We start from the raw sequence: 18,347 nt of genomic DNA, 5'->3' as shown, positions 1-18,347 counted from the left end.
TCCATATCCATGCATTAAAGAGTGTTAGAAGCAGTAACACTCTAACATTTTGAGACTGTTGAAAGACAGGCTGAAAGTCTTCAGCAAACCATCTGCTCTAGCAACCATTTACATAACCCAGCAATCCTAGCACCTCTCAAGACATACGCAACCACAAGTCTTCCATCCCAAAGGAGAGTCACAGTATAACACACACACTTTTTAGAGCATAGCTTTGGCTCCTGCTGTTCCTCTCTCTTGCAAATCACTTATGGTTTGCAGAAAAATCATGCAATCCCTGGACATCAGGTGGATGGAAATACTAACTATCTCAGTCTGTGTTTGCCACCATGGTAACTCTACATGCATTCTCTGTGACAGCAAAGCTTGCGAGAGAGATTCCTGCCTCCCGATCAGCCTCCACACACATTCCCACCCCTTGATTATGCCAGTGCAACTGTTTTTGGACAATGTTGTAAACAGATACACAAAAAATGTTGTAAAGGAATATATAAAATGTCTGGATTTAAAAAAAAAAAAAAATTCTTTTTCGAGTGAAGTTTTCTTTTAGCCCAGAACATTTCACAAGCAAACCAAAAACCAAAGGCTTCACCAGATCCTTTAGTTATGAAAGCAAGCTTCAGCTAGAGGATCAGTCTCACTTAGTTTTTGTTTGCAAAAGTGGAATTCGAGAAGTTAAACAGATGACCTAATATGTTTCCTTCCTGCATCATGCACTTGATCTCACATACAATGCTGCATTTTCTAGACTGTTTTTCCCTAAGCAAACCAGTATTTTTAGCTCTTAAAAGTGTCTCCTTTCAGATAGCATTTGCTGCCAGACTGCTTTGATCTTAATGCATATCAAAGGAGTCTAAATTACAAATTCCTAAATAAACTGCTTACATTTAACTATGCTCTCTCTTTAAATTTTAATCAGGGTAGAACACAAAAGGAACAATGTTTCAGCTCCTAGTATCCCAGGTGGTTAGGGTATTCCACACACAGCTCATGTCTCCTTTATCAGTCTTTTGCCAGCTGCTGAACTCTAAAATATTATTTGATTCTTGATGGTACTTATTTCCACGCCTTTTGCTGTATTTTTGATTATCAGTCTACAGTGATTCCAACAAATAAAGAATATAAGATGCATTAAAGCACACTTTCAACCATGTGTAAGTGTTAAAACCCAAAGCGTGTTTCAAGACACGAGATATTTAATACAAAATGGGAAGCACTTTTCAGTTGAAGCTTGTTATCCTATAAATCAAAAATTTTCAAGTACAGTTACTATCTAAAAAGTCAAGTAAGGCAGAAAGAAAATTTCATGATTCTGCTTATTGATATCATTAACTCCAATGTACTTCTAAGCTTTAAAGCATGCAGAGACATTGTGAACGTTTTAGGATGTCTGCGTAACTGATAAACGTACTTTCAGCTACCTATCTACTCAAGAAGTGCTTTTTCTAGCTTATGCAATAGGAAGACATACATGGAAGACACAGACGGGTGGCTTATATAACAGTATTAATTGAAAAGACTGTGACTAATGCACTCTCATGTTTATGAATAAATCCCAGAAACTTTAGGAATGTGTAAAGAAACAAAATAATTGGTTTAGAGGAATGAGACTTTCGGATTCTTTCATATAAACTACGGGTGTTATTTCCCACAGCTAGAAAACAGGAATACTTCACGACTCCTCTACAGATAAGGCCATTTAGTGACAGGCATGTAATACATATTTCAGGTTAAAAATTGCACTTTAGATAGACAGCTCTTCCCAGATCTAATAGGGCATCTCTAAATGCCAGTTCAGTAAGGTTTTGGAACTGTGAACCCACTATCCTGCCAATATGCAGGACAGCAGCAGGAGGAGCAATGACAACACAAGGTCCAAACCTCAGTGTGGTGTTCGACTGTGAAATAGTCCTGAAAGATACAGTCACCATAACAATGCAAATTCTGGTCAAGGCAAAGTGTGTTTAAGAATCCAGAGGGCTTACAGTGGCTTCAACTCTTGTTTTGGGATTTAGAAAAACTAGACTGTAGAGCCCCATGTGACTGTATATGAACAAAACAGATTTACGTCCCTTTGGCTATGAGACTGAATCTGGTAGTGTCAACAGGCATCACAACGAACAGGAATCTTAAGGTTTGTCCTATTCTGCACTTTCTCCCTACCACCAAAAGGAGCAAATGCACTTCAATGTGAACATTGTTTACAGCAATTACTGAAATTCTACCAGAGATGCATTAGCATTTTAAAAAGCATCTGTGTGATGAAGTGACTGATAAAGCATTTTAGAAAAATGTTTTAAAGTGTTCTCCTTTGCTTTATCTGTAATAGACTACAATTAATAGCAACAGAAAATTGCTTTAAAAAGGAACTATCAATTGGGATGAAATGTAGATCATAAGAGGGCAGGATGAAAGACTGGAATAAATGACAGACAGGAGAGAAGACATAGAAATTCCTCATTACTTTTGACTTAACCAAAGCACAAGAATCTCAAAGTATTTGTTATCACCATTGAACATCCATGTGACGCAAAGGCATACCAGCTCACAATTTTCCAGAGAAATCTGCAAGAAATGAGAGTATTAATGGTCTGTGAATGTTGCAAAGGTTATCTCATGAGCCAGGAACAGATTTTTAAGGACTTAGTTCCCATGTCTTTATTTTCAAAGAAGTATTGCAGTTATTGCTCTGTGGCGCAATGAGTTAATACAATAAGGCATATAACACTTTGGTTTACTGGGAGCCATGCTAGCATTTCAGAGGACAATAGCCAAAAGCATGGTTCAGTTCCTGGAACCTTCCCTACAGTAGAAAGTTTTACCAGCAAAGCCACCCATGCTTCAGAAGAAGCTCCTAAGCATTTATATTCTGAAGCAAATCTGAATGACTCTCAACCTTCTCTTGACAGAGAAAGCTGGCTTCCTAAGACTCAAGTATTACCAGTCACAAAAAAGGCTCTCAACAGCCACACAAAGACATCCATGACAGTAGGGAACAACATACCCGCCCTCCAGATCTGGTTACTTCCAACACACGTGATGCCTCATCCTGAGAAACAGTGTTGATTAAAAGCTTCCCCCTTTTTAAAATCTTCTGCATCTTATGGCCTGAACTTTCTTTCAAATAATTGTGTGGTGGTCAAGTGACTACTGCCTCCAGCTCTGGGAATACCACATACGGAAAAGGTCTGACTGACCTGAGGAGTTTGCACAAACTTCAAACTTCAGCTGAGAGCCAATGAAGAGGAAGCAGATTGTGATAAGAGAACATGTGAAATAGCCCCAAGTGAAACCCAAGGCTGACAAAGAAGAAACTTCCAGCATGAATATCAGATTGCTCCTGAGAAAGACCTCACCATGCTGATGACTCAACTTTCTGCTCAAGGAATACTGAGTGTCAACCTCAGGACCCACAGGAACAGTGGAAGGGTGAGCATACCACCATAGGAAAGGGGTAGAAAGTGTGAAGGCTCTGCATAATTCCAGCTGTAAAGTTAATGAGGCTTTTCTGTATTAACTAGATAACTTGGACTATCAGACCATTAAAACATTAAGTGGACGAACAATAAATTCTTGACCCCATTTATATAATGCATTCCTTTTTGCGCATTACAAGATTTGGAGTGTAGCAGGCGTGCCAAACTGCCTCAGGATTACAGGTGTGTATTCTGACATGGGAAGACCATGGAAAATACAGAGCACAGGGAGGAAAAGGGAAGAAGCCACACCATGTCCAGAGAAAAAGAAACAACAGCACAAGCCTAGCGTTGTCCTGAGACTTGGATCTACTCTCTTAATGCCATAAGGCACTAGAAACTAATACTGTTCTACGAATACAGTGTCTCACAAAACATGATGCAAAAAAAACCAGAACTGAGGTAGAAACAGAGGGGCTTGAGTGATAGGAAGGAATCTCCTCAAAATGCAGCTAGGCTGTCAGAGCCCTTCAGTCCCTAAAGAAAAGGGCTCTGCACAGGTATTATTTTACAGGACTGTCTACCAATTTACATGGAATTTATTTTGTTTGCTTTTGCTATAGTCTTCAGGACATTGCTTCTCCCTCTCTGCCTATCAAAATTTGGTGGCCAGCCACACATGGAAGCAAAGGGATTTTTGCACTAAACTAGCTACTTCATTTTGAGGATATAAAATGGTTATACCATGCAATAGAGGAAAACATAAAGCAACAAAAACCATCCTGAAGTACATAGTTTTACAGAAAATAAACTGCAATCAGATTTCATGCAGCTACTGAAGAACAAAATTAGAGGTAGTTATTATTCTGGGCTTACAGTCTTAAGATGGTAGAAAGTACATATCCCATATTGAGGAACTGGTTTGGATGGGGTTACATCACTAACCTACAGAAGAGGTGACATCACAGTTATAGTGCAGACGCTAACTGATCTCAGCACATAGACAACTTTTTAGTCACCTACTACAGGGTCCCTGAATCTTTTCAGCAGGCAGCATTTAAGGTCTGCACCGATATCTGTAAGCAGAAATGCTTTGTTTCCCCCTCGTGCTATCAGACCTCCCCACAAAACTCAACAAAAACTTGAAAACATTGCAGAGAAAAGTCCAGCCGCAGAAGAGACATTTATAAGCCTGCTCAGGCACTCCATTTTCTCAGCCTTTTTGGCACCTTGAGAATGAATGTACACTGAAAGATTGTGACAGCCTACAAGAAATTTAGGAGGTTGTACAACACCATCCTGAAACTGTGCTGTTAAATTGTCATAAACTGTAGTGGCTGTGAGCCTGTCCATACTGTTATACAGCCCAAGGTGAGAAAAGTAAGACATTGTAATATTTTTCTTTAGCTGTCTACTAACTCTCATCTGAAAAACACCTAATAATGGCTCTCTATTTAAGATTGAGTTACATCATTGAATTTTCATGTGCCGGCATAAGGTTGCTGAACAGCTTGAAGGAAAAAGGAAACTTGGAAAAAAAAAAATCTTGCATTGCTGACTATGCAAATATTACGAGCCTTCCGCAGTTACCATTATCAGCAAGTCAAGCCCAGTAAGCCAAAAATATCTGCATAACCAGGAGGAGGTAGCTATTCCTTTAGGTAAAATTCAGAGATAAGGAATAAGCACAACATAGGATTAGCACGCGTGTCCCATCTGTCACCTATTCTGCAGTTAGCATAACCCACTGCAACATACTCAATTACTTTATGAAGACTTTTTCGTGTATGTAATCCTCTACAACAGGTTATGCTTCATTATTCTGCAGTCCCATATGACAAGAGCCCCCACCAAACCTTTTAAAAACAACTAATGGGGATTTGGAGCTCCTCACTCTGACAGTAAAAGGCCATCACCCATGACATATACATAACTTTAACATTAGGCCTATCCACAGTGTAACAGGGACACTCATTACCTTTGAGAAGCAAGGAAAGAGGAGAGTGGAATACAGAGATTCAGAACCTGGTAGTGTTTGGGATAAGATAACCCTTATTACCACAGTTCTCTGAAAGGCATGATGTATTCCTTGTATATCCTTGTAGCAGTATTGCATACCATAAACACTTTTCCACAAGGTAGCACAACAGATAGCTTATGCTCACAATGCAAGAACACCATGCATCTTTTGATCTGGAAGGGCATCCAAATGTGAGCAAATGTTACCAAATGGCAGATGGATACTGGCAAAACTCTTGCTAATAAAGCTGTATAGCATTGGCATAGCCCACATTTCAATTTGAAATGACGATAATGAAGTCACATCACTCTGCTGGCATTCTGAATCACCTTCCACCCTTGTCTTCAGTTTTATCTGCTCACTCTCACATGGATGTAATCACTGATTGATCATACAAAACCCTGAAGGACTAGACACAATCTCCCTGACATACCGAAATACTGGAGTGCCATTTTCTTTCCAGAAAAAGACTAGAGATATAGTAAAACTGTGATTTTTTTTCAGTTTTACTATACATCACTTAAAGACAATGTAGAATCTTTTCCTAAAAATGTAAAAACTTAAAGAAGATTCAAATTCCTTCTACATATAATGAAATTACATTCTCATTTTCCACATGGATTTTGTTTTTTCAACAAATACAATCTTAGGAAGTAAATATCTCTCTGCTATAAACACTGAAAGATAAGAACTGCTTACTGCTGTTGAGCCAGAAGAGCATACAAACTGGTACATCCATCAGATTCAAATCACTGCACAAATAAATAGAATTATTAACAATTCTAAACATTATCCTCTTACTAATTTTCTGTACTTATGAACTATCAAGTCAAAATAAATAATCTAAAAACCCCACAGCCCTATTATAGCTATAATTCCATGCTGTAGCTCTGTTTTTCTTACTTAAAGAATAACTATTATCTATCATAGCTGAGATTGTGCCTAGAGGCTCAGAAAGTTCTTTTATATGCTACCTTTATGACACCCTTTTCACTCCTTGGCAACAAGTCATTAAGTTCCACAACTGTTTCTGCTCTTGTTCTCCTAGAAGTTCTTACCAGACATTTTGGGTTAACACCACAATAGGAGGCCCCTCTGCAAGTTATTTTGACACCAGAAGTTATGAGGTGTATATCAATGCAAATGGTTACTAAGACTATTCAGTGCAACACGCATGAAGACAGGACTACCAATCAAACTCAAATAACTTCTTATTCATTTAAGCTGCATAGCTACAAACAAAGCTTTGAATTTATTGTATATCAGACAAGAAAGTATTTCTCATCTGGAACCTGCCATCTAAATAGGAATACTCACCCTGCTGCAACTGCAGGAGGGATGACCAGTATGAGTTTAAGTTGTGCTTCATGCAGAGCTTCAGAAAGATGAATGAGCAAGTGAATCAACTCCCTGAAATATAAATATATTGTTAGAGGGAAAGCCAGTAAAACTGGTGCTATACGTTGGCAAGAACAAGTTAACAAGTAACAGTAGAAATAATTGAAAAGATGCAGCTGGCAAGAAAGCCAAACACAGTTTGTAGTGAATGACCATAGCAGAAAAAAAAATTAGGAAGACTGGTCAGAGGTTTACCCTCTTCCAGGACTAAGAACACTGAACTCCTGGAGACAGTCTTAGTTTTATTGGAACTGGTGATCACCTTGGGGCTAAAATGTTTCCTAGTTTTATTTTAATCTAATTATGCATTGTTAGCATGTAAAACCAGCATATCTTATCAGAGCAGCTCACCTCTTGAGGTCATATTCAGTAAAAAGAATTAGATCAACAGAAGAACCAAACATTGTTCTGAAACAAGCAGCTGTTGAACAGATTCAAGTTGCCACTGTATTACTACACATGAGGGCTGAGAATTTGTAGAGATGCTTTCACAGCAAGATACGCAATCTTCAACGGATATTTTTGAGGCCTGTATTTAGAAGCATTTCTGCTGCTGTTTTTTTCTGTATAAATAATCCTTTTGTTTCTCAATACATTACTGTACAGCTACAAAATAAATGTTTGACAATGTCATATCTGGAGGTATCACCTTCCATATGCATCATTTAAAGACTTTCACAAAAGCTGATTTTCATATCCATATTCTAAACATTTCAATAGGAAAATAAACTCCAAAATTCTCATGTAAACCATTTTTAGTTTTCCTGATTTGAAGGGTGATGTTAATAGAAAAATTATTCAGAGACAGACTGCAGAAGTAAAAAAGTTTAATGGCTATTGTTATCTTAAGAGAAGTCCAATATTACCTTCAATTTGCACTATAAATATGGCCCTTCTGTGTGCCTTCCTTAAGTCACTGGATTTTTCAGAACAAAGTCAACTTTCACATTTACCCACTGGCATCGTGGATCCACAAAGGCAGTCAGATGATATTAGTACAGAATTCTAGATCAGTTCAGAACTATGCTTAAACCTGAACCAAGTAGAAAGCATCTTCAAGACCCACTCCAGTAGGCTAAAAGTACTAAAGCAGGAAAGGCAGGATATACATAAGCAATCATCCAAGTTGTTTGCTACACTTAAACTGGATTAGACCTGAACTCTCAGAAACAACTTTTGGTACTGTCATGCCTTTCAAGGCAGTATCATCGTAGAGATATTTTTCTGAAATCCTTGATCATCCAACATGATTATCCATCACAGTAATGATGCTTGACTTGCACAATGTAGACACTATCCAAAGGTAACCAAGTATTTTCATTTTCCCTGAAATGGTTTGATGCCTGATGAAAACTTCCTAAGGATGCTACAAAAGCCATTACTCTCAAAATCCTGGCAAACAAACAAAGCAAGTTTTATTACTTTCCCAATACCATCAGTATTTTGTGCTTACAATTTGAGGGCTGGCTGTGCTGAACAGCTCTTGACAATGAACTGTCACATTGCCACCTGTATTTCTCTTCCAGGGGGAGACATGAGATTACAGGAATCAGCTTTTGGTCTGTCTGCACCATGTACTTCTACTATTCTTGCTCTGGGAAAGTAACAGCTTTCCCTCCCATTTCCTTATCATAGGCATCCCACATTAAGAGTATCGCTATTCATACATTAATTATAGCAAAGAAGAATCCTTTTCCATAGGAACGCATTAAAAAATTACAACACTAAACTGAACAAGCATTTATTGACTCCAACATAAACATCATGGCTCCCACATGACATAATCTTATCAAAAACTATAATCAGTATTAAAACTAGCTAAGCCTTCTTTCCCACTGATTTGTGTCTCATGGCTAAGTGACCTTTTTAACTAATTATGCCCAAACTGCAATATGAGTGCACCCTTTATTATATGTCAGAGATGCTACATATAAGATAAATTTGAGCAAAGAATCAATTCCTCTGGCATTGAGATCATTCTACACTGTTCATCAGCAGGGATCTCTCCTCTCTGCCTGGCTGCCTTTATTAGCTGTAGGAACTTTGAAACCTCTACACCATGCAAAACATTTGCTGACTTTAAATTTAATTATTTAGAAGGTGAAGGGATAGAAGGAGGGGCAGAATAGGACAAAAGAACCTAACATAAGTGCAGAGCAAGATAACGTATTTTTCTTTTTCATTTAGAAACAAGGCTAACACCCTCACTCCCACTCTGCATCTCCACATATTTGTTTCAACTCCTAAAATTTTGCTATCCAGATAGCAAAGCATAAGAAGAAGAGCAGTTGGGATTATTTTGAACTGGATGCAGAGAAAAAAAAATTCAAGTGAATATTAAATTCAAGGTTTCCCCCTTCCTCAGCAATGTCAGACGCTAGTTAGCCAGCAGAAGTAAAAATGTATCCACAAAAACAGTGACTGCACAAAAGCAGTCACATTTTAAAACTAGAAAGGCATACAGCATAGAACCACAACCTACAACTGTAAATGAAGGACAGAGATTTGTGGCCTGATAAAGGGGCAGGAGTGCAGTTTGGATTGCTAGCTTTATTTTGTAGCTAGCAGACAGGACTCTAACTAAAACCAGACTCCATCAAAACAGCCACTTCCTCTCCTCCTGCCACCAAATCCAAGCAGTATAGCTCTGGCCAAAAAATAATTTGCTTCAACTTGGAGGCGGTCAGGAAGAAAAGGGGTAGCTGGACAACTGCAGATTCTTGCTCAAGAAACTCAGACTAACATCTGCCCACTAACCTGTCAAGCCAGGTCTCTGGGCCCTGAAAACTATCTAGGAAATCAGACAGGATTAATGGTTAAAGAGTTAATTTAAGCTCATTTCCATTTGTCAGCCAAGAGAGATTATGTAAATCAAATACGCACTCTTCCCCTCTCGCCCAAACAGCAATAGCAGAATGCTCATTTATTGTGTGCTATAAATTAAAACTTTACTGTGTCTCAGCAGTGCTTTCCAGAGTTTTAAACACAATATTCTCCCATATTACCACTGGTGATTTTGAAAGAAAAGCGACTGACATTTTAAACATTATAATGAGGTGCAGGAAAGTAGGAATAGAATCAGTCTTCCTGAAAAGGCTTCATTAAATATTTACCAGAGACTTCACCATTGTCAAATTTAACTTCAGAGTAGCTACTAAAACATTGGCAGCTTTAAGACTCTATCTTGAGCTAATTAAGGTCTACTTCATTCCTACTGTTTTAGGTCTTCTATTATCACTACCATTTGGTAGGTCAATTTTCCAAGTGTTCACGATTTCAAAGTGTCTTGCCCCCTATAAAGTATGCAGACCTCCAAATTTCCATCACCCAAAGTTTGAGGGAAGCTTACTTTTTCAGAACTCCCTTTTGCCAGCATTGCTAGTCTGTTGTGTTTGGGACACTTCGTAGTACAGTTTACTTCAGTGGAGGACAGTGGGCTGTAGGTGTATTTGAAAAGTCTTGCAGAAGACACATAAGGCTGTTATTTCCTTCCCTTCAGTTACATGACCCTTCAGAACTCTGCAACTTTCCAACTTCAGCCACTTTTTTGCACAAGTTGGTAGCCAGTACTCCCTGAAATTTATGCCTTGTCAAGAAAATTGGACAGAATAAAGCTGTCTACTTCAAGAAGAAATTGTGCTTTTGTGCCATTTCATTGCCTAGTTAATACCAAGAAACTGGAGTGAATTATGGCAAATCTTTGATTAATAGATTAATTTTTCAGGGACTAACATGAAGGATAGAACTGCCAGAAGAGCTTTTTGCTACTATACTCCTACCAACATTAATAAGATGTCTGAAGGTCATCTTCCGCATGATACCAAGTGCCTGCAGCACGTGGTGACAAAAAATCACGTTTTTCAGATTGATTCTGTGTGATGGCAGTGCCATCTGTCAGCTAATGCCAGACTGATCAGAATAATGTATGCACTTTTATGTATGCTGTGAGATTCTGACGGGTACATTCATGCCTTTTTCACAACATGACCCAGGTCTCTGGCAAAAAAAAACACCCAATAAACCCACAAGTGAGATTAGCAAGAGAGACATCGTCCTGTCTAGCTGTTAACTAAATAAGCAGGAGAACCTTTGCTTGCTCAGTTATCTCAGTATTTCTGCCATGTACATTTCTAAACTTAAATGACACAGCATGAATAACTTTGAATATTTTATTGCAAAATCAGTCAAGAAAGTTTTAGATAAAAGACAGTTATTTAATTAAGAAGCAGGTTTAAACTATAAGAAGCAGCAAAAGACATTAGAACTGAGGTATCACCTGCATAGGATATCTTGGCTGATTTAGATTTTTGTTAGGAGACTAATTTCCTGTGTTAGAATAAAAGATGGGAAGCTGAAAACTTTTTCACTGTGCAATGATTGTCAGCATGAGAGGAGGCAGCATCTGTTAGATGCAGTCTTTCATCTCACATTAAATTTGATCTCACTGTGATTTGTATATCAGTAATTCTAGTCCCAGAAATCACAGGGAAGAAGTAGGTACCAGTACTATAGAGGGTACTTCGAAGTATCTCTATTAGACATCTACAGGAGCCTGAACTGGTCAGTATAAACCCCCTAAAACTTAGGTCCACGCACACGTGCGGACACAAATCATGTTCTTCAGATAGAACAGGTGGTATTTCGGCGTCTGAATATAAGAACCTAATGCCATTTTATACATCCAAAGGTATACAAAGCATGCATACAGGATTCCTGTGTAAGACTCGAGGCATCTAGAACCCTACATGAATAGCCAGAGACCAGGCTGCTTAGGATATCTAACATGAAACCAGGCAGCTATATTTAGGCACATAATTCCCTTATATAAAATTTATACTGTTGGTAAAATCAACATTTAAATGAATACGCAAAAGAAAGCAGCACAAAGTATTGATATAATTTAAGACTTTAGTCTGCTGAGCATTACAGAGCAATTCTAACCCCAAACCAGAATGATTAGAAAATTTTTTGTTCTTGAAAACAAACAAAACCAGATTGTTAGTTTTGCTTAAGATGTAGAACAGAAGATACATGGTGAGCCTGAAGCCACAGAATTTCATGTCTTAGTGGATGCCAGCAACGTAACTTGTTAGCAACATTTCACCTCATCTGTAATGCCAGCTAGGATAAACAGGAGACGGAAGGCTCTTTTTAGATAACTCCTCAGGCCTTGCAGGAAGAATTTTCATTCGTTTCTGATGTTGAAGTGAGTACCCAAAAAAATCAAGATTTTCTAGAAACGTGCAAAGGGCTGACAGAGAAGTGTCTAAATTTGCCTCATTTTAAAAATGCTTAGTGTTCACAGGTTCTTAAAGAGGCTGGTCACAGGATTTATGGGTTACAGAAGCTTTGCACGGAGCTAACACTGTTACCCTGTTATATGGAGATACTTAGAAAATTTGTCACAAGGTCTTTACGCAATTCAGTGTTTCAAGCCCCAACATCAAGACAATGGCGAGAGCATGTGTTATGAAGATGTCATCATGCCTCTTTAATCCAACCAAAATTCATGTTCAGCTAAAAAAAGGTACCTAAACAAAGGTATTTCATGGGGACACTTGCTCAGCTGAAGTGTACTGAGAAGAGAGCTTCAGCTGCAATTAATCCAGCTTTCTGATACATGAAGTAGTGCTTAAATCATAACCCAATTTCTTAGTGAGTTAGGACAGTAATTTGCAGGTTTTCAGATTCTTTTGCAGACTCACCTGCCTCAAGAAATATTGGTGCACTCCGCTAAAAAGTATCACTGCACATTGTCTTTAGAGAGTGGATGCTGATTTTGAAGCTGAAACACCATATCAAGCACAAATGTTCCATAAGCAAATCCCACTCTCTAGGCATTTTAAGTCTCATAAAGAAACCTGTGCTATATTAAGTGTTCCTGCACCACTAAGGTAGTGCACTAGATAGGATCATGGCTCTTTTCCAGAATAGTACTAAAAAAATAACAGGAATCATTTCCACAGCTTTCCCCTCAACACAGATACACAAAAGGATACACTAGAATAACTGAGTGCCATTTTATTATTTATTAATTTAATAGCTAGGTATCCACTTACTTTAGGTTTTGAAAAATGAAAACCATAATGATTCTAAGTGAAATACTTTTTACTCAGATCCACACCACCGCTCTGTCATTTCATAAGGCAAGCTGGCAGCTGCAGCATATCCCCATATATTTTCACGCACCTGTGTTGAGTCTCAACAACCTGATGCTAACTGCTTATGTGAGACATTTCTTGTATTTCAGAAAAAAACACATCTGATTTTTTATTTTCTTTTTAAACTAAAACATGTTCACACTAAATAATACAAATAAATTGTATTAGCTAGGCAGGTCTCCTTGTATTGTCAGACAGCTCTGAAAGTAATTTGAAGGCAAACTATCTGTTCCCAGGAGGATCATTATGATCTTTTGTTGCTTTACCTAGAAGTAGGTTAAGCTACTTTCAGGTGTTTGACCTTGGAGGATCTGAATCAGGAAAGCCTACACTATGTACCTAACAGTTAATACAGATGCTTTATATGGAGCATACACAATTGCTGTTCTATGAACGCTTCACATCTCCAAAGGATTAGGAGTCATCTCTGTGTTGACACCTACCTGTCAACTGACCCCCCACCCTTCCAAGGGTGCTTCACTACTGGTGTTTGTCACTTTTGAAAGACACAATCTGACAAGGAAGATCAGGTATGAATCATGTTACAATACTGCCACTCTGTGGGGTAAAGATGTCATGGGCTGCTCCAATTCTTTTCTGGCAGGGACAAGCGAAGAAGAATACCATCCGTGCTTACCCATTCATCAGGAATATTCAAAAAGAAATTAACAGACCCCAAGGTAACAGCACTTAATGTGCAAAAAAAATACAGGCTTGCCAAGGTGCTAAGTTCACTTAATTCTGCCCCTTAAGATCTGTTCAAAGCACCTGTGCACTCCAAAAAACATTGATAGGGCAAACCCCCGGGGCACTGGATATTCAAGCCATCCAGTTTTAGAGCAAGTGATAGACAAATTGACTTAATCTTAAAATAAAGACACTGGCCCCATGACTTACAAGCATCATGAGACAAAATTTTAATGTAATGATGCGCTTCTGTTTTCACAAAACAACTATTACTCCACACACAAGCCTAGCTTCAGCTTGCTGCCTCCATTAGCCTTACTCAGAATGCTTGTCTCTGAGGTGGCAAGCCCAACACAAGGTATTTTGTAACTTAAACACCCTAATCATTTCTAGGGGAGTGGCAATAAAGGGAGGAAAAAAAACTACAGATGAGTTTACAATTAAGTACTTAAATCAAAACTGGTCTTGAAGAGGAGGAAAATCTGCAGTTCATAACTTTTGTTTCTATTCATGTTTTTCTGCCAAACATCATCTTTCACATTTTTAGTTAGGATAATCCTAGTCTTGTTCACAGGTGGCCACATACGATCAAACATTACTGACGGAGGCAATTACCATTCTACTCCATGAGAATAACCCTTTCCTTCTCCGAAGTTATGGAAAATACTTCCCCCTCCTGTCTTTCAATAACAGACAGAGAATATGTAAGTAGTGCTTCTACACTTCACCTAAATAACACTCAGGTACTGAAGACTAAAGCTTTGTGGTGCTTACAGCAGTACCTCCTCTAGTGCAAACAGTTCTTATCACACAAGATGGGACAAGCAATGCCATTTTGAACCAGCATTACTCCTGGCAAAGAGTAACATTTTTACCATGCCACAAGTAAACTCACTCTGGAGCTAATAAAAAACTATGCTTTGTTCATGTGTGTCATTTGCAACACAGCACTTTGATGCTAGTGTGCTTAAACTGGTCTTCAGTGAGTCTTAAAATGACAGTAATAGTCTGTCTTACATTTGTGTAAGTTAACTAATAGGAAAAACATCAATTTTACTGAAATACAGCAAGTACAGTAGATAAACTGACCACTACACCCAACTTCTGGCTGGCAGTTACTAATTGCTTAAATCACCTTATTGGTTGTCTTATTAAGACATTGCCATAGGTTCAGAGCTCAGTATAGAGATCAACTCTTAGGACAACCTGGCAAATTACCTAATTATGAGCAAGAGCATCTAGCTTAAGGATTATTCGTTCCAATGCAAATAGTGGAGCCCCTGACAAGGCTACAAAGATTCTGCAGTTTCAATTCTTTGTTCCCAAGTGTTGATTTTACAGGAAAAAGGTAGGACTCCTGTTAATAGCACACTCAGTTCCAGAAGTAACTATTATATGCCATCAGTCAGTAACATTTGCCCTAAACAGAATAACCTTAAGTAACCATTTTTGAAAGGTGAAAGTCTTCCATAATGAAGTCTGCATTCTGCAGAGCTTTCTTTTAAGCTATTTTCCCCCAGACATTTTAGGCAATAAAGAGCTGGTAGGAATACTGTGCTTTAGGGAATGGATGCCTAAATTTCCTGAGGGAACTAACACAAAATCTTCAGATTGCTGCACTGAATCATTCATTTCACCACACGTTCTGCCTTTTCCTCCTGAAGCAGCAGTTTGGAGCTTGCCTTACCTTGACTCTGTCCAAGGTGTAAAGACAGCCAAGGGGCTTTTGCTCAAGGAAAACTGATCAGAATATGTCAGGAAACAGCTTAATATGGATAAGCCCTTTAGTTTTAGCAGCTACAATAAATGCAGACTCACTGAAACTTCATAGTGGAGCTACCAGAAGGTAGATCAACTACTCCAAAGTTTAAAATATACTGTACTTGCAAGAACTGGAAACCAGTTTCTCCCTAGATTTGCTTCAGGGAATCTAAAAGATCTCTATATAAAGGTTTGGAAGGTTTCCTAATCAACTCAAATTTGGTGGTCTTGAAAGCATCCCACACTTCCAAGCTTCACACAGTAACCCAAACCAATCAATGTTATATTAAAGGCCAGTGCCAGCATCTGAGTAAGCACACAACTGAGGTACCTTCTTCACCCTTGTACAACAGTAACATCTTGCAGAACTCAAGTGTGAAAGGCTAATGTGGTCTGCTAGGTCCACTGTGAAGATTATTATGTAATCTTCGAGCTCATGTAGAGTCGAGTAGACTCTTCTATTTCATTCTAAGTGGAACAATCTTCAGTTGTCCTAGAATGAAGTGTATTTATTTATAGTGACAAATTCAAATCAACATGGAGAAACTAAAAAGATGCTTTAAAAGAGCCAATTTTTAGGAATTGCATCCTAGAGACTTATACTCACGTTTGCTTTTGATTTCCTAGCTGACTCCAAACTTCAACTACAAAACCATCAAAATTTTCATTCTAAACAAAGGAAATCGACAACAATATACAGTTAATCACCATGCTTATTCATTATGGTTGTATCAGAGATGATAATACAGTATCAAAGCACACAACTACTGTAGTTTTTCTTGTACTATTACAGATTGAACATGCTTTAGATTCTTATACCAGCTTCGTCTTTAATGCAGCATTTCATGAAGAAGTCAAAGAGAAGCACGAATTATTTAACAAACATGCAAAAGTTGAGAATCTCTTAGTTATCCATGACTTCTACTCTTACAGGATAAACCAGTACCATTAATGAAAGATGGTTGTTAAGCAAATCATTTGACACACATTTACATGTATATTGGGAAAAAAGTCTAAAGATGTAAATGCTAACTTGGCATATGCATGATTCCAAACATCTTCCACAATTAATCTCACTTGTGATAATTTTTGCTTAGCATGATCAAGGATACTGTTGTACTTGAGTACCCTTTCCTTAAGAAGCTAACTGTTACTGAGGACCTAAAATTGATGTATCAGTTACAAATCTTAAGAAACTATTCAGTTTACCTCTACATCCATCTTCCTCTAGAGCACATTAAGATTTCTTTACATAGTGTAGCAAGTGAGAAAACTTATTATGACAGTAATTAAGCCAGCTGTCATGAATCAACCACTAAAGCTGAATGTCTTTTGGGTGCAACTTGTCTAGTCCTACACATGCATAGTTCTAAAGCCATTAGCTAAGGGGCTGCCCAGAAAACAGTAGCAAACAGTAACCATTCCTTACACGAAATCCTCTTCTCCTCTGCCTAGCCTCTTAACATTTCAAGGAAACTGGTCTATCAGACCTGAGCAAAACTGTACCGTAACAGATATCCAGTGAGTTATTCTTGGTATTAAAAGTGGCTCATTAGCTCTAGCACACTGAGCCTGAATGTACTCCTGTAACACAGAAAACAGCACTCATTGCAACCATGACACTTTTTCTGCCTATCAAAAAACACCACTAACCAGTTTAGCCCCTGCTTAACAGATTTATTTTTTAATAGAAATTTAAAGGAAAGCAGTCTGCTCCCTAGGCAACCTCCATGAGAAGTTTATCAGGCATCCACTACTGCCTTAGTAACGTTCAGTCTGTCAGCTGTTTGGAACAGGTTTTATCAATCACAATTTATAGCAGGCAAAAGCCACCAGTGCAGCTGCCAACAATAACTTAACAAGGTTATGTTGATCAGACTTATGTAGTCTCACTTTAGACTTGTAGTTAACTGCACTTAAGTGTTGCTATACTCCGTATTTACAGGAATTGGACACATACTAGGACACACTATCCTGCCTCATTATTGTTTTGAGCAGAATTTTATTTTGTATAATATAAAATTACTGGAAATGAGAAAATACCCATTACAAAAGGAATCAAATATCATCTCACACTATTTTATAAGCATTAGCAAAAAGTCTTTTTACCTTGGCTAGCAGAACCATGCTCTTGGAAAGCTCCTCTATCTCATCCTCGCTGGAAAAAACACTCTCGAAGTCCTGATAAGTCCAGCCATCAAACAAAATTCGAGGTACTGTCAAGCAAAGTCGACAACCAGTAGTGAAAATTAAGAATTTATTATCTACACTGGAGTATTTCTGCAGAACGAGAATACAGCAGATGCCAGCAGAGATGCCACTAAACAACATATCCCATGACTAAGATCATTACTCTTTTACTCTGGGCAACCACAAAGGTGGTCCTCCAGTACCCAGACCCAGGTCAGACAGGGATGAGGTGGGGGCTTGGAAGAACTGCGCTGCTCCTTTCCTGACACAGGGTGAGGAAAAGATGTTCCTGCTGGCTTTTGTCCTTGTTAAATCTGGTGGGTGACATTGCTACTGACCTTGTGTGTGTATTGGGATGGTTTTAATTCAGGAATGGTTGAAGAGAGATGCAAGAAGCAACTGAAAGAGTTAGCAGTGATGTTCACTGGCATTAAGATCATCTGACCTTTCAGACAAGGATGGAAAAGAAACGTGATTCTTTTTTTTTTATATCTACCTCTTTTAATGAAGTAGGCATGGAAGAATTAAGAATATCAAAGTATGCACTCAACCTTCATTTTCATAGCTGGAGTGGACCAAATTTCATCTCTTGTACACTGAATTAAGATCATCTGAATCTGACCAGGCTCCAAATCCAGTATAACAGTTTTCACAGCTGATCTGTGCAGCACTATATGAATATAGTTGATTTGTATATTTTGAGCAAGAGGAAAG

General features: G+C 38.3%; 1 protein-coding gene across 1 annotated transcript in view; it reads right to left on the bottom strand.

The window, feature by feature from the left end:
* The window catches only part of LOC104073230 (chitinase domain-containing protein 1-like), a gene marked incomplete at its 5' end in the record, with an annotated part of 38,089 nt that extends 20,430 nt beyond the window's left edge, over nucleotides 1-17,659 (bottom strand). The window contains 3 exons of the mRNA XM_009572930.1: nucleotides 6,754-6,846; nucleotides 16,051-16,112; nucleotides 17,553-17,659. Coding sequence (XP_009571225.1) covers nucleotides 6,754-6,846; nucleotides 16,051-16,112; nucleotides 17,553-17,659 — 262 coding nt within the window. The remainder of the gene's footprint in view (nucleotides 1-6,753; nucleotides 6,847-16,050; nucleotides 16,113-17,552) is intronic.
* Between the last annotated feature and the right edge of the window lie 688 nt (nucleotides 17,660-18,347).

This window comes from Fulmarus glacialis, unplaced genomic scaffold (genome assembly GCF_000690835.1).
Source record: "Fulmarus glacialis isolate BGI_N327 unplaced genomic scaffold, ASM69083v1 scaffold12002, whole genome shotgun sequence".
Taxonomy (NCBI): domain Eukaryota; kingdom Metazoa; phylum Chordata; class Aves; order Procellariiformes; family Procellariidae; genus Fulmarus; species Fulmarus glacialis.
Note: the sequence above shows the minus strand (reverse complement) of the source record. Positions and strands in the feature narration are given on the sequence as shown.